The sequence below is a fragment of the Ambystoma mexicanum genome, chromosome 6p (genome assembly GCF_040938575.1).
Source record: "Ambystoma mexicanum isolate Mex_15411 chromosome 6p, UKY_AmexF1_1, whole genome shotgun sequence".
Classification (NCBI taxonomy): domain Eukaryota; kingdom Metazoa; phylum Chordata; class Amphibia; order Caudata; family Ambystomatidae; genus Ambystoma; species Ambystoma mexicanum.
This window is the reverse complement of record NC_090935.1, coordinates 684441329-684468385: the sequence shown is the minus strand read 5'-3', so window position 1 is coordinate 684468385 and position 27057 is coordinate 684441329. Positions and strand designations below refer to the sequence as shown.

General features: G+C 44.1%; 1 protein-coding gene across 1 annotated transcript in view; it reads left to right on the top strand.

Moving 5' to 3' along the window:
* The first annotated feature begins 2951 nt into the window (after window positions 1-2951).
* Window positions 2952-27057, top strand: part of TMEM167A (transmembrane protein 167A) — a 123772-nt gene continuing 99666 nt past the window's right edge. Inside the window, exon 1 of the mRNA XM_069627576.1 lies at window positions 2952-3034. Within this exon, the coding sequence (XP_069483677.1) occupies window positions 3032-3034 (3 nt within the window). The 5' untranslated portion in view covers window positions 2952-3031. The remainder of the gene's footprint in view (window positions 3035-27057) is intronic.

Here is a 27057-nt window from a genome sequence, read left to right as displayed (position 1 = left end):
GTCACTGTGTAACAAAAAGTACACCATGGTTAGAGAATATGTATAATGAGTATACACATATTAGTGTCATGCTTCTTTCCGATGGCCAAATTGCATTTCTTTACACATATTAGTGCAATGCTTGTGCCAGTGGGCACATTCTTGGGTGCATGGGCGTATTATGCTGTGCTGGTTGTGGCCAGTCCCTAGACTCTTGGGTGCATGGCCTACGGCCTCCGGCCATGCACCCAGACTGGCCACAACCACCACAGCATAATACGGCTATGCACCCAAGAATCTGGAAGTGGCCATGACCCGAACACAATAATTTGCCCTTACCCTCCCAATTTAAACACAGATATTAAAGTAGACCGCCAACCCTATTCTTCCCCAATGGCAATATCACCATATCATCCAGGCTCTACTGCCCTACTGTAAGAATCCCTCATGAAGTCACCAAATAAGCCCAAACATGTTTCTCCAACTGCCCACCATACGCTACATTCTGCAATAGGTGTGGGTAAAGTCTTGGTTGCATGGCCATATGATACTGCAGTCGTTCTGCCAGTGCCTAGAGTCTTGGGCGTATGGCCTATTTTTAACTTATGCAAACATCCTCCTACCATCTACATTCCACTCCCCTACCCTAATAAAGCCTTCTTGAAGTCACCACATAAGCCGTCCACCCAAGGCCTGGTCTGTGGACTACTATACACATATTATTGTAATGGTTTTTTCCAATGGCCAAATTACATTTCTGTACACATATTATTACAATACTTGCAGCCAGTGGCCAGATTCTTGAGTGCATGGCCGTATTATGCTGTGGTGGTTGTGGCCAGTCCCTAGACACTTGGGTGCATGGCCTACGGCCTATGTCCTCCAGCCGTTCACCCAAGAGTCTAGTGTCTGGCCACAACCACCACAGCATAATACGACCACAACCAACACACAACAATTTGCCCTTTTTCACCAATGGAATTATCACCATATCATCTAGTTTGCACTACCCTACTCTAACAAGCCATTGTGCAGTCACCAAATAACCCCAAACATGTTCCTCTATAGCATTACATATATGCTTATGTCATTGTCAGTCAACATGTGAATCCTAGCTCGTGACTGGTTCTGTGCTGGTTACGTGCTGTGGAATCCTGGAGTCAGATTGAAGAGAAACTGACTGAGCTGAGTGCGGTGTGGGTCATTTTAGCTCCCTTTACATTTACTTATTTATATATTTATATATATATATATATATATATATATATATATATAACAATAAAATATATTTAATCTCTCACCACGTATGTGCATCGACTACATATCACAACCTCCAACTGCCCACCAAACACAACCCACTGCAATAGTTGTAGGCACATTCTTGGTTGCACGGCCGTATAATTCTGCAGTAGTTGTGCCAGAGCCTAGATTCTTGGGTGCCTGGCCTATTTTTAACCTATACAAACATCCTCATATCATCTACATTCCACTCCCCTACCATAATGAAGCCTACCTGCATTCACCAGATAAGCCACCCACAAAATGAAAATAAATAAGCACGTTTGACACCCACCAAAAACAAGAAGGTAATAGAGCCACACTTCGCAGCTGCAGTTCGTGTGACAGTGATTTGATAAAAAAAATCTCAGTAGAACAGACTACCGCAAGCTGCCGCGTTCCGCATGGTCTTCTTCCACCCAAACAAATACATGATATCAACCATCTTTCATTCCCCCAACCTTCCCAGCTCCTCTTCTCAACACCAGATGCCCCAAAACATGTTTCCCAGCCCTGTCCCCCACCATGCTATCCGCTGACAAATATGACGCACATCACGCTTTTCACAAGCCAATCAGCGCGCGCGTTTGGTGTCCACAGACATCACGGTGACCTCTGCACCAATCGGAGTTCTGTTTGCGGAGAGAACAGGGAAATGGGTCCGCAGAGCAGACACAGATATCACTAATTTTTTTGGACCCACATTTCGCCTGTTTTAAAGAAAACTACTGGACGAATTTACAACAAATTTACAAAAACACGCTTTCGGGACCAAGCCGCCACTCCTGCCGCAAATTTGGTGAAAAACCGGTCCAGCGGTTTGGGCTCCAGGCATGAGCAAAATGTTTTTTTTTATTGCGTCTATGGAGAAAAAAAAATTGAGACCCCCCCTATAACTTTGTCCCCCCCTCCCCCCTTGACGAATCATCACCAAACTTGCCAAAAAATATTCAGAGAGGTTCATATACTTTTTTTGGTAAGGATTCGCCAAGGAGGAGCAAAGTTATAAGCCGCCCAAAGAGTGCTCTTCCTATGAGTTGAGCAACTTAACAATAACTACATGCCCGCTACCGCAGGCCATGTAATAAACATATGGCAGACATGCCAACCATCCCGATTTAGGCGGGAGACTCACGATTTTAAAATGAAAAATATTGCGAAATATTGCTATTTTTCACATTCTCCCATCTAAAATAATTATTGTCCCAATGCATTCCTATAGGGCAATTAATTTCTCTGGAATTCTCTCATGAAATCTCCTTCCAGGTGGCTCAGAATGTTGGCATGTATATGGGTGTATGTTGCATAGGACCAACATTGAAAACTTAGGATGCGGCGCAATATGGAAGATTTTAAACACAATGCAACAGGCGTGTAAAGCTGATGAGCGCCCAGTGTCTTGGTGTACGTCATCGTGATATTTGTGTCTGGAACTAGTTACATTACTGCAACGCCTCTCTTCTTTACCCACCCAGTTTTTCGTAGCCTCCCACCCTGCACCTCTAATCGACCCTTTCTGCCTTTCTTCTATTTAGTCTGAGGTCACGTGAATTTAGGTGTACAACCGAGTTGCCGTCCTTTACGTCTCACAGTTGCAAGTGTAAATAAAATGTATCCCGACCAACTAAAACCTCTACACTATTAGAAACAACGTTTTAGCAATTCTAAAAGCTAACTCTGGGAATGCGCATGCGCGTCTTTTTGTGTGGACGTGGTAGTCATGTGATACTATCGGTGTTCTACGTCTTTTCCGGTGATGTGACAGGGCGCCACTATGGTGAGTTCATTCAGAGCTACGGCCGAGGAGAGTTCTATAGTTTAATCCGCTATGCAGAAATGTTGCCGGATAGGAGTATGGTCTGTTTTGTAAGGCGGGCGGTGAATGTACATGCGAGAAAAAGGGTGCCATGCCCGGTATAAGAAGCTGCACCGCAGACTTGGGTGAACGTTGCAGCTGTGGGCTACGGCTAAATGGGAGTGGGGCAGTTGAACTCCCTAGTGCCAATATGACAGCAGGGTAGAAGAAATTGCAAGGAAGTGGTCTGAGTAGGAGAGAGCGATCGTGTAGGTCGAAGACTTGTGTTTTTGCGAGAATTACTGTGTATATGAAGATAACACTATATTATAAACTGGCAGAGCTTTGCAGAAGGGCACGTTAAACTCATGGTAGTTGAATAGGGAGCGTTTTCGGATAATTTTAGGCAGAGCTCAGGTTTTTGTGTAATCGGGCAGCCGTGCCTGGCGGGGGTGAAAAGCTGTTGCTGGGGGTAATTGTATGAATTGCAATGTTTAGCTGTATCTGTGGTAAGCCATTTGGGGTAGAATGCTTCAAACATGGGCAGATGGGGGTCGGACCGGACAGAACCATGCATATGTAATGCTTCTTGCACACTAAGCAACGCACTCTTTTTGGTCTGGACCCCATTTACGTATTTCAGTGTCTAGGCAGAGAAGACATGTTATGAACCCTAACCTCGCCAAGGGGGCTAGATGTTTGCAACGTTTCTTGCACTGAAGCTATGTTTGTGGCCTAGTGCCTTTCTATGTGTCTTTGTCCAGATACACCTTTGGGTATTTGATGCCCTTTGCAAAAATCGCATAACATAACGGAGTGTCAACCAATCTGTTGGCGGGGGTTGTGGTTAGGTAAAAAGGCAGAACAAATGATGCGACCCAACTCTTCCTTTTGAGCATAGACAACCTGAAACATTACATTTCAGAACTGCCATTATTTTTCATTTCTAAAGGAGCTGCGTACTGTGCTAGTTATAAGCCCTGCAGCCGTCCATTTGCCTTTACTCCCACTTATCTTTGCGCATGCACACAATGTTTTTGTCCCCCATGAATTGGCATGACACAAGATTTCAATTGGCAAAATTGGCCGCAGTTTTATTTCCATGACAACAGAAGTATTTGTACACACTATTGACCTCATTCTGTACGTGTGGCGCTTGCTTGCCGGATTTCCTTTGCTTCCCCCTGTACTTGGTATAGTAGGCCCCCAACTTCCCCGACCCATTGTACCTGTTCCTATCCTGCCCGTGCAGGGGTCCGTGGGTGGGGAGAGCGCCGTTTGTTTTGGGGGGGAAGCTGAGCCTTATTTGTTCCTACCAGACGCCCCCGCCGTTTAGGCCCCCAAGAGGCGCTGGTCCAGAAGAGCAAAGACCCATTCCGTTTCCTTCTGGCTCGTCCGGAGTCTATCATTTGTGCTTGGTTGCCCAAACACCGCCAACTTGTCATCCTCCGACCTGGCCGCCCTGCGACAGCAACGCCCAGGTGTCTTCCTCCGTGTATTTCGTGGGTGGGTGGGTGGAAAACGAAATTCCTTGCACTTCAGGTGGCGGCGACCGGGTCCCGGTGCAAGAGCGAGATGCCTGGTCCCGCCTGCTTATATCTTGCAAGCCCCGCCCCCTTCCTTTTGTTTCCCCTTCGCGGGCTTTTGGGCCATTCGGCTTTTGGCGCCGTCCCGCCCCCTTGTCCTTTGCCCTTCCGGGTGAGGGCCCCAGCTCCCGGCGGCATGACCCCGCAGGGGTTACCCTGCTGCCTCCTTCATTTTTTCGGACGTTTTCCGTCGTCAGCTCCATTTCACGAGATTATCCTGTCATTACTAATTTGATTGCGGGCCGTGTGCCTATGTAAATCCATGCGTATTTATATTGGAGCACATGGGTGATAATTTGACTGTCTGAGATATGTTGCAAGATATTGCACATTTTTATTTTAAAAAATCCTATACCCCTAGGTTCCTGGTACTGCAAAGATCTAGTTGTGCTGCAATATACACTTGTATGAGTACATTAGAATTCAAAGACGCTAATTATGGCACTAAATGTGATTGGACATCGTTGCTTCAAAAGTAGAAGACAACGTGTCTCATTCTGGCATGAACAAGCACCTTGACGCTGAAGGTTGTGGGTTGTTCAAACTGTTCAAATTCAATAAACACATTTATAATTCGATTTTTGTGTAGTATGATTGTAATGACATTGTACGAACATCGTCCGGTTTTGTTTACTCCTCCCTCCCCCACACTGTAATCAATTTCCCCCCTTTTTTTTACTTTCTTCTTTGCGTTAATGTTCCACGTTTGGTGCAATGAGGTATCTGGAATATTGTATTTTTTTGTACCGTTCCAGAATTAGTGTGTCACTTGGTGTCATTTGTTAATGCATTTGGCATCTGGATGTATCCTTCTAATTGGAGACCTGAAGGGAAGAGGCTTGAATACAAAAAATAACGATTGCCTCTTTAGTGAGACGGCAGAAAACATGCAGCCATGAGGGCTGAGTATGCAGGTGCTCCAGGGCTTGACTCTCCCCTACTGTAGTAAAGGCCAATTGTGTGAAAGTCCCCATATGTTACAATGGGACTTTATTTTGCAGCCCCTCCCAGGAAAACGCAAAGTGTACGCCCCTGCACCCAGCTAGTTGACTGCTGGGCTAAAGCAACTGCCAGTCCTGCAACACTGCCTGTTTAAAGGCCCCACGATCTGTAATATGTGCGAGTCTGGTGGCAGGATAGACTACCACTCTATTGACATAAAATAAACACACATATCATGATGAACTATAGTAAGAACTGTCATAAACAAGTGGCAAGCACAGTAGAACATGCACTGTCTGGTGTGAAATGTATGGTTTGCTGACTGCATAGGAGTGCAGGTAATGCAGGTTTGATGATAGGAAAACACCCTGAAAGGGACCTGATGTGAGCACCCCTAGACTTGCCTCTACGGGCCACTGTTCCACCAGCCTCTGAAGAATAATCTTTACTAAAGGGCAGAAAAATAGTAGAGGTGAGGGTGGGTGAAGTGTAGTTGCAAGGCATACATTTGTTTAAAAGAATTGATTAGCAGAGTTTGCTAATTAAAATGTTCTTGATTAGCAAACAAGCCCATTAGGAAAGATATACTAATATGCTTAATGTCATCAGAAGTTTGTTTATACCCAAGATACAGAACGAGAAACAATACCGCATTTATGTGTACCGCTGAATTAAAACATTGGTGAGAAGAGAGTCGGGACTTGCACATTTTTTACAATTCCGCTAGACCTGGAGATCTAGTTACTTAGTTTACCTACTCGACCTAAGAGAAAGGCACTCGACCTGTGGCAACAAATGACAAAAAATGTAAATGCGCTTTCTGTAAAATGGTGCACGTCAAAAATCCCACTTTGTTTGGCATGCTGCTGCCACCCAGAAGCCAGCCATGCACAGTGAAATGTTTATTTGACATTTACTGCAAACAAAGTAAATATTAAATTAAAGTTTCAAACGTCCCCTGCAAATGGTACTTGCCCTTCATTAAATCTATTCAACTGAGTGGACGAGTAGAGTTTGCGTGCCCTAGATGAGTGTCTGTAAAAGGTTAACGGCGGACACATAGATACGATGAAAAGTCTCCGAAAATAGTTTGCCCACCTCGTGTTTGTTATTATACAAGGCAATCATAATCAACAAAGCAATCCTCATCATAGAGCAAAGTGGGCTCTTGAGGCCAACTACGAGGGATGGTATTCCAGCAGATCTGTAGATGTACAGACTAGTTTGAATTATTGCTTACATATCTAGTTAGTTTTGGGTATTCATTATGTAAGAGGAAGGAGACTAAGCAGAATGGATGGCATAGCAGGCAGGGAACTGGACAAACTAGGTGGAAAATTGAAGTTTGTGGCCATCTCACTTTCAGGGTAGCTGCTATAAAGCAGGGTGATAAAATGGAAAGTCCCGAAGTATGGGTTCAGCTCATGGGTTGAGCACCAGTTGCAGATGCATGCCACCAGTAGGTCACAGAACTAGGTTTGCCATCAAAAGTATTTGGCCATGTAATCATGTACATTTTCAAAAGTGTTCCCTCGTCAATATGATGCAACTTTACCAATACAATTAAATCTAGTTGTCACAAAGATTTAGATCTACTAACCTGGAGACACTTAGCAATTATACATTATATAAGGAGTTGATTTGCATGACTCTTTTAAAAAAATATATATAAAGTTAAATTAACACAGAGAAAACAAATTCTTGACTAGCACTCCCAAGCAGGCCTTTGGGATGTATGAGTGGAGGAGATGATTACTGCAGTGAACAGAGGGAAGAAAGGGTGGAGAGAGGTCTGAGGGCAAGAGAGAAATGCAGGGTGAGCTGTGCATTCATTGTAGAGGGTATCTTAAATATCTATCTTTGCTACACTAGTGCCAATTTAATTAGCAAACCTACAGAATTGCATAGAAAATTGCTATGCAATACTGATTGTTATGCCTTATCTTTGGACAGAACTTGAGCATTCGTAATCTGTCTGAGCGACTCTTGCAGAACCCTATGTCGAATGCAATGGGAGATGTGAAGTGGGGAGCAAATATGGTAGATCCCACCCCCCCCCCCTTCATACCTACAGTGCTTGTAGACTCATGATGCTAGACAACTTTGTCGACATTCCAGACTCAGGCATTACCGTCTGGACAGCTCCCTGCGGCACTTGGAACAAGGAAGGGGGCAAACCGAATTTGGAATCCTTGTGAACCAAGATAGGCAATTTAATATGAACACAACCCCCCCACCTTAAGATGGAGTGTGACCTGTGACATGTTCATCATGTGATTCTCATCCGTACCTGTTCTTCCATAAACGTAGAGCGAACACCTTGCACATCTGCGGGGACATTCAACTGCAAATGGGTATCAACTGGCCACCAGGGCCTGGAAGCAAACAGCATTTATTGTCCTCTGTCTTCCTTCAAATGGGGAACTCCCTGTTGTGGAATGAGTTGTGGTCCTGGAGTACAGCATCCACCCTACCATTGCTTGTACATCAAAGTGGTTGTGGAGGGCAGCTTGGATGGAATCACTCCTCAATGCCATTACCCTTTTGGGTGGTACAGACTGAATTTATATCTGTTTCTTGCACTGAAGTAGTCTAACAAACAACAAGAATTAACAAAGCCAACAGTTTTGTCTTGGCTATTGGCATTAGCTGGGTATTCAACAGGCACTTCTACCATATGTCCAGGTCTTAGTATCAGGAAGCTTTTTTTCATCTGGATTCGGCGTGTGAGCCAGGGCCCTCCTGCTGCCCAGAGGCAAGCCCTGTGATTTTCCCCCCCCTAGCCGCTCCTGCACACAGCTTCATTTTATTTTCTCACCTTGCTGCCCACGCCTTGTGTGGAATCCATGCCTCAGTTTTACTCCCTCTGATCCTCTCGTCCCAGCCACTCCCTGATAGGCTGTTGTTGCTTCCAGGAATCGCATCATTTAGTTGAGAGTCCCCCGGGCAGCTGGATAAGGGCCAATGCAAAGGGCCCTTCCCTAATGCACCTCCATCGCCTGTTTGCCAATTGGCCCTGGCCGTTGCAGCCAGGCCACTAGAGCGTTCTGCTGCAAACTTCCAGCTAACAGATGACTATTTGTCTGCATAGGCAGCTCTGTATTTTTGATTTCTTAACACTGTCTTATTACTACCTGAACTTTAGTTTTACCATGACTTTAACTGTTGCGCTTTGATGTATTTCTTTTTTTGCCACTGTGTAGAATCTATCCTCACTCAGTCGCCCCCATTCAAACCTAGCAGCCTTTGAGTATAGCCACAGTGTTAAACTTACCTCTGTTTGAGTATAGCATCTGTGTTATATTTTGCCGCTTTTTTTAATATAGCAACTGCTAGATCTAGCTGCATTCTTCTGTGGTATTTTTAGTTGCATTTGGGGTGTAACCACTGTTATAATTTAGCAGCACTCTTTTTCAGAAGAGCCACTGTGTTGTATTTAGCAGCATTTTCGAGTATAGCCACAAAGTTTATTTAGCTTTATTTTTAATATAGCCACTGTATAGAATTTAGCCACGCTTTGAATTCATCCCCTTCTAAATTCAGCTGCATATACCAAACCAGCCAGGAAACACAGGTAGGTATTACACCATGCCTCCCAACCGCACGCTATCGTACACTACTCTAAGACACATTTACACCTCTGTCATAAGAAAGTATCTATCCACCACGGCACAAATTTGGTCTAGCTGCACACATAATTATTCTCCTGCTCTCCTATACTCTCCAGACTACCTCCCAGTACCCATCCACATTTCGTCTCGACATGGGTAGCTAGCAGGGACTTGGCCACCCCTACTTACCTTTGTATTAGCTAATATGCACACACACATTCTGAACTCCTTGGACAGATTTCCCATACCTGGTCCCCCGAGGGCGTTCAACCTACATTGCCTTGAGACCATACCAATAAGAAAAGACGCTATACAAATGGCCTTTACATTGCAAGCACTATTGTAGCAGTGACTGGAAAATGCCTACACAATAGCCACAACTGTTGGCTCTGACAATGCTTGTCACTAAATAGGTGGATCCTTCCTCATAACAGGGATGATTCTTTCCACAGGTATGTGCTTGTAGAATAAGCAGGATGTCTGCCCACAACTTAGCCCATATAATTCCAAAGCTCTGTACTAGTAGGAGCACAATCTATTGTGTGGGAAGCACTCTAGGAATTACACCCTTGTCCATCTTACAAAAGGAGTTATTCCTAAGCAAGCTGACTTTGCCAACATCTTAAAAGAAAACCACATTACAGAAAAATAATGCAAGCCCCAGATATAATGGCACAGCTTATGCTTCGATCACCTCTTAGCTGCTGTCTTCAGTATCCAAAACATGTTCTTCTGTTGATGGAAAAGGCGTAAACAATAATGATTAACAAATATATGTGGATGCTTGCCATATTTCTCTGCTAAAAATATCTGGCAATGGCACACCATGTGTGTCTTTCTCATGAAGCTGCCAATACCTAGATGCGTCTCCTCTAGATCACAGGTGAAAGGAGTCTTGACTTAAAGAAATAAGTCAAAACAATGGTCGACCAATTCCAGCCATTCTGGGTAATCAGATTCTATAACCCCAAAGGCAAAGAAAAAAACCCTGATTAGGAGAACCAACTTCTTATGGTGAGGCAATGGAGCTGGTCCTCGTCTGGAGGTAGGATTGGATATAGTGTTTCAAGAATAACTTCAAGTGAAAAAGATTGAAATCATTTTAGGCTCAAAAGTCGGATCCTTTCAAAAAACGTGAGCTGGTGTCTGTGACCTACTCCCATGATAAATGTGGAGCTTGCCTTTGGGGTGGGGACTTGGCGGAGATCCGGATACAATCTGGATCAGCCGTCCCAATTAAACCTGAAAGAGCCTGAGAACCCTGCCCGAGAGGTGGAAAAAAATGGTAGTGCCACATTTTGGTTAAGGAGGCTCTTTTCTTTTGGTTGGAGATCTTTTAGTTACATCTGGTCTTTGGAGATACTCGTGCTTCTCCATTTCATACAAAGAAAATGACAGTGGAATTATAGAAAACTCATTTTATTCAATAGAACACGATTAAAAAAGCAGAATAAGTAACTGCTTGTAACGCGTTTCGTCACTGACTAGTGGCTTTATCACACAAACGTTCTGTTTGATCTGGCCATATGTACACATACCAACTCTACGGTCTGGAAGACCTAGTCCTCCTTTCATTTTTTTTTTTAGCTCCTCGTTTACCACAGTGCTTTATGGATTCAATGGCACCATCTTGTAGTATACCAGTATATTGAGCCAAGACTGTCACTTCGGGATAGATGACAGTAGTTGGAAAATTCCAATTATATCTGTACCAATCCACTATCAGTGCTGAGAGTATACAGTAAAGCCACCTTGACTTCACTAATGGCATCACTCGTGACAACACTAATTACATTGTATATAACAGATTACATCAATAATGGTATTGGACATAATAACATTAATAAGTTGGCTCATAAAAATGTTGATTATCTTAACAATTTAGTTCGTGGACTTGGCCATGATGAAGGCTGTGGTCACTGGACATCACCAAAGGCCATATGTAGTGGCCCGATATTGTTTTAAAATATACAGTGCCAAAGGATCGAAAGCCGAAGCCACCTGCCATGGCTAAAGGCCATGGCTAGTGGCCATTAATATTTTAGAATATACAGTAGACGCGCCCAAAGGCCGTGGCCACTTGACTACTGCCTGATAAATGTATATAATATACAGTGGGCACGGAGTAAGGCCTTAGCTTGTGGTTGGTTAGTGTTTTAAATTATACAGTGGGCATTGCCAAAGGATGTAGCCGCTGGCCATGGTCAAAGGCAATGGCTAGTGGCCCATTTATATGTTAGAATATATAGTGGGCACAGCTAAAGGTTGCGGCCACTGCCCAGTATTGTGTTTGAAGGCCATGGCTAGTGGTTGGTTATATAATATTCAGCGGGCACTGCTGAAGGTCGTAGCCACTGGAGGCCAAAGGCTATGGTTGGTGGCCTGTTAGTGTTTTAAAATATACAGTGGGCACGGCTGCAGGCTGTGGCCAGTGTCCATGGTCGAAGACCCTGACTGCTTGCTCATTAATGTGTTATTTGGGCATGCACACTGACCCTGGCTGAAGGCCATGCTTGGTGCCAGTGACTGTTGTAATGTAATTGGGGATGTCATCATTTTGGACATAGACGGTGCCACAAAGGGCATGAAGTTAAGGTGGAATTAGCTGAATTTCGGGGGGCTTTCTCACCTTAACGTACCTGTTCTTTTTTCCCTTCAATTTCAATAAATCCCACAACCACTCCCCCCGCACCCCATAAATACTTTTGCAAAAAACGTTGTATACTTATTTAACTTTAAAAACATGTTTAGTTATATTTATTATAAATGAAGAGAAAGTCATTAAGTGTTAAATTAATTTTGCACAGATTCTAAACAATATATTTAAAAATGGAACTTCAGAAGTACCTACCACACACATGTATACATATGTAAATCTTTTTAAAAAACGTTTTTCATAGCCGCGGTTCTGGGGCATTACATTGCAAACCATAGCATAACATGGTTGCTGCGGCTGTCTGACTGTGTGGTTGAACGATTGCCTCTCTGTCTGACTACACATATAATTAAACGGATAAAACAAGCCACATCGACCTAATCATGGGCTCATGATTAGGTCGATGTGGCCTGTTTTATCTGTTGAATTATATTGGTTCAACCACACAGTCTGTATTATCTGGACAGATGTTTTGGTCCTTCCTCTGTGCTACCTGACAGACATATCTCTATTTTGTGTAGCAAGCATTTGTATCATTGTATGTTTACATTTTTTGCTTGGTATTCTCTTTTGGTCATGCACACATAAGTATATATGTGTTTCTTTTCTGAGGAGTTGGTGTATTAATTACATATGTCTGCAAAATAACAAATACATAATTTGCCATATGCAAGACTGAAAATGTTTTGTCTATCTGATTTTCAGAAGGTTTAAATGCCTAATGGCTTTGATTGAAACTGCCAGGGACTAACACGAGTCACAAGAACTCTGCAACTACATCTATGAATAATTAGGAATTTGTTTCCATTCAGAAATTATTTCTTGACTGTACACTTGTTTTGATACAGGTTTATAGCTACCTAGTCTGGGTCAGAGTAGGGGGATTGCCCTTGAGTTCATAAGTGTTGAGGCTGTTTTCATCAAGGGGGGATATGTAGACGTTGAAGTGTATAGGAAAGAGGCTGGATCCTTGTGGAACTCTGCAGAAGATGTTTTTGGTGTTTAAGGTGAAAGGTGGTAGGTATGTTCTTCCTGTACGATTTTTGAGGCAGGAGGTAAGCCACCTTTAGGTGGATTCTTTTATGCTATTATTCAGTCTTTTTATTAGTGTTGTGTGGCTGATTTTGTGTCGAATGCTGCAGAGATACCCAGTAGTATGAGGCTAGATTGGTTGCCGTTGTCTGCATTTATTTTAAGGTTATCTCATATGGATAGGAGTGTCGTTTCTGTTCTGCTCATTGGTCTGAAGCCAAATGCAAGTAGTTGAGTCTTCAGTTTGTTTCAACGTATTTAAATAGGATTTTGTGTACTTGGTTCTCCAGGATCTTTGCCGGGTAGAGCAAGTTGGATATAGGTCTGTAGTTGCTTGGATATTCTGCACTTTAGGTTTTCTTTTTTATCAGTAGTTTGATGTATGCTGATTTGAAGGAGTTTGGTACTATTCCTGAGATTAGCGACAGGTTTATTAGGTGCCTGAAGTGTGACAATAGGGTTTTGCGGTTGAGGATTTCTTTGTAGCTGTCTGGGGGGAATGGGTCACCTGGAGGTCCTGTGAGCTTGCTCTCCTTTAATGGTCTGGAGAACATTTCCTTGGTTATTGGTTCAAAGCAGGTGAGTCTTGTAGTCGTCGTATTCAACCCTTATCTGTGCTTCGGTGGGTGTTTGTATTAGCACGGTTTGTGTTGATGGTCTGTTGGATTGTTTCTATCCTTGATCTCAAGTGGTTGGTGATGCTGTCACAGAGCGTGTGTTGGGATGATGCGTTTGTTGCTGGATGAAGGGTTTTATATATCTGTGATGATTCTGAAGTTATTTTTTTGTGGGTTGGTGTGTATTTTTGTTTTGGGTACTGTTGATTTGTATAATCTGAGTTGTCTTTGGTATTTTCTTTTATCTGGTCAGTTGTGTTCTCTCCATACATTTTCCATTTTGCGGTTGTATTTGTTTTTTAGTTCTTTCAGACAATCTGTGAATGATCTTGCCACAAGTTTTTTTGGTGTGACATTGAAAGGTTTTACTGGTGCTAGATGGTCTAAGGTCTCGATGATCCAGCTGCTGAGTATGTTTTCCATTCAATCTGGGGCCATTTCATTAGCTCTGTGGTGTTTGGTTGCCTTGATTCTAGCAGGTCTGATAAGGACTTCAGGTCTAGACTCTTCCAGTTTCTTTTCTTGGTGGCATGTAGTATTGCCATTCCTGGTCGGTATGCAGGTTTGGAGTTTGTAGAATGGTATACGGCAGTGGTCGCTCCCTAGCATTGGTGTTATTGGGGCAGAAGCGCAGAGTCCATCTCTGCAGAAGATTGCGTCCAGGGTTGTGGGTGGTTTCGCTTGCAATTAGCTTGAAGTGGAGTGTTTTCAAGAGTGTGCAAAGTGAATTCGCAGAGGTTTTGTTTTCTTTTTCGAACCAGATGTTGACGTCTCCCAGTATGACTAGGTTGTTATGGTAGGTTGATAGTATGGCGATGGAGTCTGCTAGTTTTGTCGCAAAGTTCGGGTTGTAGGATGGAAGTCTGTAGATCAGGAGAAACACTATGTTGGCTTGGTCAATGAGTTCAATATTGATGAGCAGGGATTCATAGTCTTCGATGTCTGTTGAGGAGCGCGGCGCAGATGTGTTGTTTTGTACACTATTGTGATTCCACATCCTCATTGGTTTTCTCTGTTGGCATGTATTCATTTGAAGTGGTCCAGTATGGCTTCATGCACAATGGTTTTGTAATTGTCAGATAGGTACAAACATAGACGGGTACCGATCACTTTCTTTTTTTTACAGTTTTCAACCCAATCAATGTGTTCCCTAACGCTATACCTAACCAACAGTGCACCCTATCCCTGTGGAGTGCTGTCCCTAGGCTGGAGGTTGTGCAATGCCAATCTAATAGGATAGGAGAAGAGAGAAGCTATCAATACTGCAATGAGTATTGAAAACTTACTAAAAATTAGCTGGGGTCATGTCCCATAGCTAAACGCACACCTGGACGGTTCACGTGAGAATATTCAGTGAGTGGCATAATACCATGTACCGGTGTGTAGTGCTGTTGTTATTGTAGGGTGCAGCACGGTTTGGCCCCGTGGCTAGGTGATGGTGCAACTCCGGCTAGGTTGGGTGGTGAGGGCTTGGAGGCCTTATAGGCTGTCTATGGGGTGCTGTACAGTTCAGCACCTGTTAACTAAGGAGGATGCCGAAATTGGATGAGGGTAGGGTGGTTCGGACACAGTGGCAAACTATCGGGTGCAGTGCAATAAATATGTTGATAACTATTAGGCATAGCTGAGTATGACCACTTGCCACGATTAGGTTGAAGACAGGAGTTTGGCTTCCTGACACCGTAAATTTAAAAGCAGAATATACTTACCTGGCCCAATTAAGCTAAATTCGGGATATGGCCACAAGATGCATATTAGGATAAAAATAGAACATTGCCATCTGACAGTTAAGCTAAAAGCAGGAAATGGCTACCTGAGGGTAATGCTAAATGCAGAAATGGCTGCCTGGCACAACTTAGTCTAAAAGCAGAATAGGGATCACATGGCCCAATTATGCTAAAGGCTGAATATGGCTACATGACCCAGTTAAGCTAAAAGTAGAATATGGTTACGTGACATTATGCTAAGAGCAGACTATTGCTACTTGGCGCAGTTAGGCTGAAACAGAATATGGCCCCCTGACACAGGCTCACAGCAGAATATGGCTACCTGGCACAATTAAGCTGAAACAGAATATGGCCCCCTGACACAGTTAGGCTCACATTGCAGAAAATGGCTACTTGGCACAATTAGGCTAAGAATGGAAAATGGTTCCCTGACACAGTTAGGCTCACAGTGGAATATGGCTATTTGACAGTTGGGCTAACAGCAGAATATGTTCAACTAGTGCAATTGAGCTAACTGCATGTGATATTGGTTAATAAAAGTGGAGTGGTTTTACTGGCGCACAGTACTGACTGTACTCCGCGTCCACCCCACACTCATCAGTCACTGCTGGTTGACTGCGGCTGGCGTCCCAGGCAAACACTGGCAATCACGGACTGGAGCTGCTCAGTGGGGAAGCTGCGCTATCCTTTTGCCCCTCTGCCGACGGCCCAGGGCAAGGCTGTCCTAGGAGTTTCCTCGAAGTGGAGTTCCAAATCTTTTTTCAGGCCTCCAAAGGCCAATCGCAGAGCGCTGGGGGGAGAAGGGGAGCATTGAAGAAGGCGCACAAACCATTACGAAATCATTATAAATTAAAACGAAAATGGGAGCACTGATGCTCCTGGAAGCTGCTCACCTGGAAAGCTCAGAGGTCGAGAGATTTATTGGAGGGTCCCATCTGCAACACCTTGCCACAGAAAACGCACTGAATTTCCCCAATCTCCTGCTTACTCCGTTGCTCCTTCACATGATAATACTGCCAGCTATCAGCAACAGTTTTCTGTGCACACTTCTTCTTCCATGGAGGTAAGGCAGCACACACCAGATTTTGATCACTGCTGGTCCCACACACACATAAACGTGGGACCAGGGAGGAAAAAAACAAAACCGTAAAAAAAACAGAAGGACTCTGCCACTTAAAATGGAAAAATAAAAAATAAATGACAAGCTAAAATAAAAACACAAACTACATATAGGAACAAGATGGGTAAAAAGGGAATGGAAAAATGAGGATGCTGCTCTTTAAAATTTCCTGAAGGCTCAAAAGCAAGTTCACCCACCAAGAAACAAAAAGCTATGAGAAAAAAAGAGTTGTCTTTGGGTGCAATGAATAGCTGCGGCTACAAAAACATCCAATCGGAGCATGGCTTTATACACACGCCTACGCCCAGGCGCAATGACGTAGTCGTGCCCAAACCATTGACCAATCAGATTATTCCGCACCCCGCTTAAGCATCTATACATGACTCGTAGCCATGTCAACTAGAATGTCCAATAAATGTGTGAATCCTAATGTTCTTCCCTTCCCAGGTCCACCCTCCTACTTTCCTCTCCCCCAAAATGGCTCTTTTCAGGGCCACCGTCTAAGTTATAAAAATATAAGTAAAACACAAACTGCACTAAAAGATCACGTCGTCTTAGGTGATTTTATGCAGTTTCTGAAATGCATTTGTCAAAAAATGTTCTTTGTAGTTGCAGATATGGAGTCCATTGACTTTATTTATAGCTGAGGCTATCAAAGGCCCTGCTGCATCCTGAGTATAGCCGCGATTAGGTGTGGCGAGTTGCAATTAGCAATCTTGTACCCGCAGATACGGCCTCCAGTCGTTGCTGAGATTAACCAAGCCTCAAAGCTCGCTATATCGATGTTAGCCATGGTTATGAATTTTATGATTACAAAATAATCTATATTTACATATGTATTTATGTATTCAGAAGGCCTTGTAAGTAAAATGTTGATATATAAAGACTGTAATAGATGATGGTAGTAGGGTGCAGAAGCATGAACAGTTTCAGTAGCAGTATGGTGGATGGGTAAAGGGTCAAGACAGTGGGAGTAGGTTCAATGAATATAGAGAAGGTGGGATACAGTAGGCGTGCAGAAGTGGAGACGCTAACATGGCCACAGTAATATGTGCACAGTGATTATATGAATATGAACATTGTAAGTAGAATAATATTATTTGGATTACAATTAGCATCTTATTAGGTAGGGACACTTATTTAGATATGGTGAAAATAGCATATTTTACCCTTTTCTATCTGTAGAAAAAGATAATATAATATAATTCGACAATATATTTTCTAAAACACTTAGTTGTACAGATGTTTAATTTTTTTAATGTTCCATGCAACCTTTGTGCATATTACACTGTTGTCGTATATAATAATCATTGGGAACAAATCCAAGATCGAAATGAAAAAAAAGAAACCAAAACATTCTCTAACACATCGATAAGGTAATTGGGTGGGAGTCGAGTCGGTGGGGATACAATGAATGAATATGTGTACACAGGGTGCAGTACGGTAGGTGAGCGTAGAGACTCTGGAAGTACAGTGGCTGTGGTTAGAAGGGAAGGGGTACAGAGGGTGAGGATACAATGCATGGGCAAGGATAGAGTGGTGGGTGACTGGACAAAGCATGTGGTAGGGTAAGCAAGAGGACTTGGAGAGGATATAGGTACACTTGGTGGGGTAGGATAGGTGACGGTAAAGCGAGTGCAGATAGCACAGGTGGACGAAGAGAGGATGGGAGTAGGATGGCTGGCCAAACATTTTTCAAGGCCCGTGAGCAGCACTAATCATCTAACGTACCGTCACAGACCTTCGGGACTTCCATCATCATACAACACTTAGTCAGTGTCCACTTGGACAACGTGCCAATGAGAAACTCAAAATACACGCTCATGAACCGAACTCTGTAGGGTGTCGAACAGCTGCCATGGTGTTGACCTCTATACCAGCAACCACCACAGCATTCTCTGCACCATCCGCCTCCACCACTGTACCTTCCACAACCTCCAACGGGACCCAACCTCCCCCACTGCTGCCCACACCAGACCTGAATAGCTGTAGAAGTTTTGTACATACTGTCACAATTGGGTCACAGTGGAGATGCAATTTTCCAGAGAGAATTTTCACAACTGCTGACAGCTGTAGCTACTTCATGGTTGAGGTGCAATGAAGGGTTAGGACAAGTGCAAGACAAGTGTAACCTGCATAGAACATGTGAAATCGCTGAATATGAATGCTGTTTTAAACATTTATTTTTTAAGCAGCACGTTAGTGAAAGTTAAGAAAATGCATAAGGGAATTATGAGCATCACCATTTGTACCTTATTTACAAGTAAGGACAAAGCAATTGCAAAACATTTCTACAATACTGTTAAGTACAACTTGGTGAGAGCAGCTGTACTATGTTGGCACTACATGTAAACTGATAGAAGTGCTTCTAAAATAGTGTAGCTTTTATATATAGAGAAACATGTTACATTTGAGGGATACCATAATATAACACAACTAGTGCATAGGTGTATCAACAGAGATGGATATACTTAGCAGCTCAGTAAAACAATGACGATGCATAAGTTGATGAGCAGCAGTAACACTTTTTTGCAAAGTTAAGAAAGAAGAATGCACTTTCTAAACGTTTTTATGCTACAATTAACTGCCACTTGACATGATGAGCAGGTGGAAAATAGTTGCAATATATACCATCTATAGTAGTGATTAATATAGCTGACACGCACAACACTACAGATAAACATTTAAATATGTGAATATTGACTGGCCCTTAGTTTCACATCAGCCACACACTCGGAGTTCTGCAAGAATGAGAAAAGTGTATAAAAAGGCTGGCTTTTATACTTTTCAAAATCAATAGCACAAAAAGAGGACTCTATAATAAGCATAATACTAAAATGGCCGACACATTTTCACTGCAACCTATCACAGGCAAGTACAAAGTTATAGGTCTCGAAATTAACATTGGATAAGCAGGAGCTAAATGTGTCTCCTGGGAATCCAGCATTAACCAGTGACCAGGAGCTATCATTGGGGAACAAGGAGCTAGTGAACAGTGCTCTGAAAATACCTTCCACTTAAGATGCAAACGTATCCTTTTGTCCGTTATTTGGTAACCCTTATACTTTACATGTCATTTCAATGTGTACTATGATATATATTTTATTTGTAACGCGCTCGTACACAAGTGTTTCAGAGCGCAAAAGTTTGTTGGCTCAGCAGCAGCTGGCCTGGGGAGCCAAATGTAGCTAGCTCCTGGTATCAAGCTAAATAGCTCCTAGCTCCACTCAATTTCGAACCCTGCATTTACAACAATAACGCCAACCAATTGCAAACACCAAAACACATACTGACAGGATACATTAACTTGCCTACATATGCCTGGCTGGTTGCTGTACACCCGCAGGTATAAGACTGGCAATAAACTTGTTTGTTTTGTAGCCCCAGCTACCTTGAAAAATCTGATTGTTTTATTTTTATTTCCTGCACTCAAGTGCCCCCACCATCTGTGCTACCTTCCCCCAAACGCCCAATATCCTCCTCACCTCCCCTCGTTCATTCCCCCAATAACACTGGTCATTTCTTTGACACGGTTTTGGTCGAAGGGGAGCAGCAGCTATGTAATCTGGAAAAAAAAATGATGTACCATTGAACTTTGTATAGCCGTGATTACACAGGGGTGCACAAATAGCCATGACTGTGTGTGCCATGCAGTAATTGCTGTTTTTTCGTAGCTGCGGGTACGCCCTCGAGTCATTGCTGTGATTATCCGCGTGTGCGTTACGCCCAATCACACCGCTTGTTCAATAGCTGCGGCTATTATTTCTTGAACAAAATTATATTTTGAGATGCATACAGCGTAAGAGAAAAATGGGACAACGGTTCAGAAGCATGAATACATTCAGTAGCAGTAGAGTGGGTGGGTAGTGGTCAAGAGGCTGGGGGAAGTTTAGTAAGAGCAGGAAAGGTGTGGGTAGAGTATATGAATGGGCTAAGACACAATACTGGTACAATGATGTAAGTAGGGTGAGTGCATGGGAGAGAATGAAGTGAAGAAAAATGGTAGAGGGGGTTGGGGGAGATTGGGTGGATGTAGAGAAGGTGGGATACAACAAACACAGTAATATATGCCCAGCAATTAAATCATATTTTTCACTTTTCAGACAACAAAATTCCAATACGAGACAAGTGCTTATGATCTTGTGGGTAAGCATCTGCAGAGTGAACACAACAACAACCTGCGTAAAATCCTGCTTGTTAACTTGCAAACTTGTTAACCTATTAAAAAAAAAAAAAAAAGAAATGTTTGCGCCTACCCACATTTTTTTAACTTTTGCCCTGAAAAGCTGCCACAATCAGAGGAAAATAACTGCCCATCCTGGGAAAATACTCATGACTTGTTTGCCCTCTCATCATTTCTCCTCCTCAACCCCACGCAAGGCTTTCAACAATACTCTGCTTTCTAAAAATAGTTTAAAGTATACCTACCAAAGTGTCACTCAAATATATAAATCCTTTTAAAACTGTTGGGCAAGACAGTGTACGGTTGTGGCATTATTCCCCCCATCTTCACTAGGAGACTACAAATACCATCATACAATTCAGCAAAAGACAAAAAAAATGAAAAAGCCTTGCTCCAAGTGGTCTTGTAAATTGTGCTCATTTATTAGGCGACATGGCCTGAGGGAATGCATGGATGGGATCCCAGATCCCTACCATGTCACTGGCCATGGCCAATGATTCTTCACTCATAACGTCCCTATAGCTGTAAAAATATCTTTAAAAAAAACAATATATTGCCATGGGTACAGATCTGTAGATACCCTCAGTTATCTGTAGTCCTTTCTTTCTCCTCACCTCCCCTCTCCAATTCCCCCACAACACACACTGTTTCTGTGACTCAGTTTCCTAGGAAGTATCGGCTATTCGTGGCTATAGCCGAGGCTACAGAAATGCTTTGTGTTGCGAACTCAGTCACTAGACCCTCTTCAACTCCCAAATTTCTCTTGGTGTTCTCTACCCCCCCCCCCCACCAGACTCCCCTCCCCTCCCCCAATCCCCCTACCTGTAGCATGATGGCATTTGCATGTTGGTTGACCTACAAAGATGGTGACTGTTTCATTTCTAAAAACACCCGGTTTGACAATTTACTCAAGATATAGCGATCTATTCTGGAGAAGGGAGCACCCCTTTCTCCATCAAATATTTTAAAAAACTACTGGAAATCTCAAGTCAATACTTGTGCCCAGCTTGTTTTGGACCTGATCCAAATCGGTCCAGCTTTTTGGGCTGTGCTCTCTGGCAGAAATTGACTTTTTTTGTCTATGGGAAAATTATAGGTAAGTAGGCAGCAACTTTTTTTCCTTAATAACTTTTTTTATTTTGTAACTTATCTTGACCACTTTGCAGTCGTGCGGGGTGGCAGGGATTGTCACATGTCCCTATTTGACTTCACATTTTCGGCCAAATCCTTTGCACAAGTGAAAGCTATTTTTTTGGGATTCCCATGGTTATATATATATATATATATAACCATAGTAAGAGCACGTTTTGGGCAGTTTAGAACTTCGGCCCCCCTGATCGAATTCTCACCAAACTCTGCAAAAAAAGTATATGGGCCGTCAGATTGATTTTGCAAAGTTTGGTGAGGTTTTCAAATAAATTAGTGCTATCTGGGTTCTGTCCTTGGACTCACATCCCAGTTCAGTCTGTGGACGGGCCCCCGATTGGTCCAGAGGATGGCTTGATGTCCGCTGATTGGATGGTGAAAAACGTGAGCTGGGTCAGATATTTTAAAACTGTCCCCATGTTGGATTCGCAGACAGCCGACCGTAGTCCGCGGACATCGAGGTAAAACCTATTAAAAACACATTGCACCTGTTTAACTAATGAAACAATTTATGGTGAGGTAAGGGGTGATGAGGATGGGACAGGATATGGCTAGAAAAAGCAAAACAAAACGGTGTTTTGTCCTCTCCAAAGTCTGCAAACAGATCAGCTGTCCGGGCAGCCCTGCGATGTCTGCAGACATCTCAGATGTTCTGGGGCATCTATACATATTTCTGCATTGCAGGGTTGGTGAAAAGCAGTTTTTGGGTGGCTTGTAACTTTGGCACCACTCAATGAAACTGCATGACATTCTGCAACATCATTTTGTACCTGGAACAAGAGGGAGCGAAATTAGAGTGGGGGTCCCAAAATATTTGAAAGGCTTAGAAATGTGGTGCCGTTTGATGAATCTGCACAAACGTTTGCAGATAGATTTTAGACCCAGATTTGAATTTTTGAAATTTGAAGGTTGGTGGGATTTAAGAGGTGCCAACATTAGAGAGTGTCTGACCATTTTTAGGTGTTTATAACTTTGTTGCCATTTGACAAATCTGCACAAAAGTGTCCAGAAACATTATAGACCCAACCTTGAATGTTTGTGGAAGGTCTAAATGGATTTTGTTAAGTTGGGGCTAACTTATAACTACTTTATGTATGTATATTTTGACACTTTTGAAAAAATAAAACATGGACGGATTTGTAGCAAACTCATGCAAGGGGTATTGGCAAGGACCTGAAAGCATAGTTTTGCAAATGTGTCCGTGTTATATTTTTTGAAAAGTGTCATAATGTAGGTACAAAAAAGTATAGCGTGTGGCCATGGGCAATGGCCGATGGTCAGTTATTGCGAAAGGCAACGGCCTGGACAATGTGGCTACTGACCATGACGGACAGGCAACAGGGTTAAAGTGGGCATGGGTACCATGGACCATCTATATGTTAAAGTTCTTTGAAATCTGGATAGGTTGCAACGTGAAACATCTGCTTGCGTATACAGCCCAAAGTGCTGGTTATAATTGCAGCATACATTTGTGAGGAGCATTAGCAAGGAACTCAAAGCATGGTTTTGCAAATCTGTCCTGTATTTCATTTTATCTAAAGATTTAAATAGGGGGAACGCGCCTTGGACCCAAGCCAATTTTGTATGTTTGTGCCAGGGGCCTCAGCGTATTTCAGCAAGGCCCAGTATGCTAGGGTGCAGTTTCACTCCGGCCCGCCAAGAGGCACCAACTACCACGGTAGTGCACACAATCTCTCACCTCGGGGCAGCTGGCAACCCGCCCAGCTAAACCGGGAGCCCACCCCGGCATCCCACCTCCGATCAGAACCGACGCTGGGTCCATGACCCCACACTCATTGTTCACAAGGGTCAGATCCCTCCGGAGCCACACTGCCGGGCCTTAATCCAGCCCCGCAAGCCACTTCTCTCCAATCTCTTTTTGCCTGTTAGGCCACCACAGGGAGGGGCTGGAGGGGTGGGGGGGCTAGCTGGATCTGAGCATCTGCGGCTGCCACTCCATGAGCTAGGCCCTCCTGGACAGTGCCCCCTTTACGACGCCTACACCCTCCACCAGGCCGGCGCCCCAGGGGAGCACGGAAGGGGGGTAGAGTTGCTGCCAAAATCCCTTAGGCTGGGTACAGCCGCCCACCAACACAGGTCCACACGATGCTCTCTGGTCCTTTATTTAACGTGCTGCTTCCAACAGGCCAGGGGGTTGGCCCAACGGGAATCCATGGCGGGCTCCGGACTGCCTCTGCCATTGCATCACCACTGACTCGATCCGGACGCCACCCTGGGGCCGCCTGCTGCACCTTTTCATTGGATCTCTTTCAGCCCCCAGCCTTTGAACGGGCTGCCACCGACTTCTCTGCACTCGATATACAGAGGGGGAACTCTGCGCCTCCCACCGGTGGCACTGCAGGCAGTTCAGGAAGGCACGCCAAGGCTGGATCAGCAGGGGAGAGGGCCGACTACTACTACTACTCCTCCTCCACCAGGCCCTGTGCCGCTACAGTCTCCTTCAGCGGCAGCGCCGGTCACCAGAACAGGGCGATCTAACCAGGATGAAGACCATTCCAGGGTGGGCAGCCAGTCTTCACACACTTGCTCCACCAGTTACAACTGCCGGGGGACCATTTTAGCCGCTATTTAACCGAATTTTATGGAGCCAGCTCACAAAGCTCAGAAGGAGTCTGCCATTCCGGAACGGGTTCTCTAGCACCACCTCCCTTGAGACACCTTGACAGTCACCTGGCAGTTGATAGGGGGTCAAAGTAAAGAGTAGAGGCAATCATCCAAATGCCACTCCGGGCCTAAGATCCACTGGGCCTCATTACGACCTCGCGGTAGCCATGCCGCTAATGGCGGCATGGCTGCCGCCGAAATCGCGTCCGGGTCCTCAAAATGAGGAATTACCGGGCCATTCCAAGTTCGAAAGGCCCGGTAATTCCTCCCTCCAAGGACCCAGACCCGGTCCTTCCCTATTCCCATTTCAGCCCCCATAGGGCTGAATGGGAGAGGGAGCAAACAACGGGCCATTACGAGTTGGCCCGTTGTTTGCTCCCTCTTCCCCTCGCGGGACCCGGTAAGCATGTCTGGTTTGACCAGGCGTTGCTTCCTGGGTCCCGCGAGGGGACCTCGTAATGAGGCGGTACGGGGAAAACGGCGCCAGCACCTTTTACAACGCCATTTACCCCGTACCGCCAGGGTCGTAATGAGGCCCACTGACTTGAATTATGTCCGCCCCCTTGAGTCTCCACCTTGGTGGATCCCAGAACAAGGCATGGGTCCCTGCAACAACCCACCTTTTGCAGAGCAAGGGATAGATTATGCTTTTACAGTGTTTGTGAAATCAGAGGTGTAAACTGGGTCTGCCCTGAGCGGGTAAGGCCCACCCAAAATCTGTAAATGGACACTCAGCATGCAGCGATGTGTTTACAGATATCAGTTTGGGGCTGAGCAGCAGGCGTTGCTCTTTGGCTCCTGGAAACCATGCATATCGGAAACCAGGAAGCTTTCCTTGATTCGTGTCTGTGACGAACATGCAGAAACCGGAGGCATAGGGAGCAGCTGAGGCGGCGGCAGGGAGACTGCAGTGAAACGAGTAAGGGGCAGGGGTTTGTGTGTATGCTTGTGTGCGAGGATTTACGAATGTATGCGTGCATGCATGCAAGGGTGTGGGGGGTGGATGTCTGTAGTGCACGTATATGAATGAGTGCAGTGTGAACGGTGTACATGCGTGCAAGTGTGCATGTGAATGTTCTGGGTGCTCATGTGAATGACAGACGATATGTTAGTGCAGGCTGGTGGGTGAATGTGTATGACTGTGTGTTTGTGTGCATGGCTCTGTATGTATTTTGAGTGCCTGTGTATGCGAGGCTGGGGCATGTGGAAGAGGCATTGGAGCAAAATTCTTTTTTGACAGGGGCATGGCATCCTTTACTGCCGTTTTGGGCAAAGCAAACCCAACTTGGCATGTTTCGTGAATGAGAGGTTGGAGTACATGGGGAGGGGCTATTTGTGTAGACTGCAAGGCAATGTTTTCTTACTGTGGCATGACAATTCTGTTACTGGCGTTATGGGGCAAATTAAACATGTTTGTTCTTATACAGGGTGTTTAGTGTTTGGGGGGGGGGGCGCGGAGATTGTATCCAGCAAGGACATGTTTTCTTACTGTGGAAATGTTTTATTTTTAAAAGAAAAAACAAGAATATGTTCGTACATTGGATACTGGCAGAGCCAGCAGGAGCATGTTCAGTTGTTTTTGTTATAGAATCCATACTGACATTATGGACACAGCAAAAATTAGTCTTTTTTTTGTTTTATTTGGGAATACTGGCATATATAGATGCAACAGAATGGACATTTTTGGGCACAATCAGTATGAAAATGGAAAATATTGTTTACACTTGCAGAGTACTGGCATATAGTGGGTAAAGGCATTCTGAAAATACATTGGAAAACGCTCCTGTGCATTGTTGGTGACTTTGCATGGAATTTACTTTTTAATGTCTTGCCCTACAAAAACGATTGTAAACTGTGTGGCATTAAACCTAATTATCACAACGAAGTGTACTTTAACCCTTTAAGTGCCATGGGTATTTCCCCCCCCCCCCAGTGCTAAGGCCTTGTTTGGTGATTTCGGTAAGTGGCCATTCAATGCCTTGTAACTTTTTTGTTACATGAGATAGCTTGCCCAAATTTGCCCCCTTTTTTCACCACATGTAGGCGGTTGCAACGCTACCCAGGAATCCTAGGTTGCTGTAGTGGGGGTGAGAGAAAAGAACCAAAAAGTGCGAAAAGTGTTTTTAAAAAAAAATGCGAATAAAATGATTTACAAATGTGGTTTTTTCCTTGTAAGAGCTAGGAACAAATGGTTTGCTGTGCTGAATTCCCCAATTTCCTGGCTTTTTAAGTGGAAACTAAATGAAATTATTTCGATATGGTTATCTACCGTTTTGTGAGAGGTGGGCGATTTTTGGCCATTTTTGCCAATTGGACATGCTTGGACGTAATGGAAGAAAACGGTAGTAAAGCCAAATTGGAGGACAGAAAGGCATACATTTCTGAAAGTAGATAAAATTCCAAGTTTAGGAAGGGGTGATTTGCACAGGTCGGGCAACAACTAGGTAGGGGAAAATGCCATAGATTGGGGAAAAAGCTGGGAGATGACAGAAAAAAATGGTATGTGGTGGACATCGTTGGCTTGGTATGGCTTCTATGAATTTTGAGAAAAGCGATGCTCTGCTACATTCCCCCGACTCTTGCAGTTAGGAAAGCACACATTTTTTGTAGTGTTTCACAAAACAAGCAATACCACAAGCCAAACACTGAGCCATGGTACACAGGAGTTTTATGCTTACGGCCTGAACAGACATACTTAGCATGTGTAAATCAGGAAAACCAATGTGGTGAGGAACGGCAAACATACATTTTCTGAAAGAG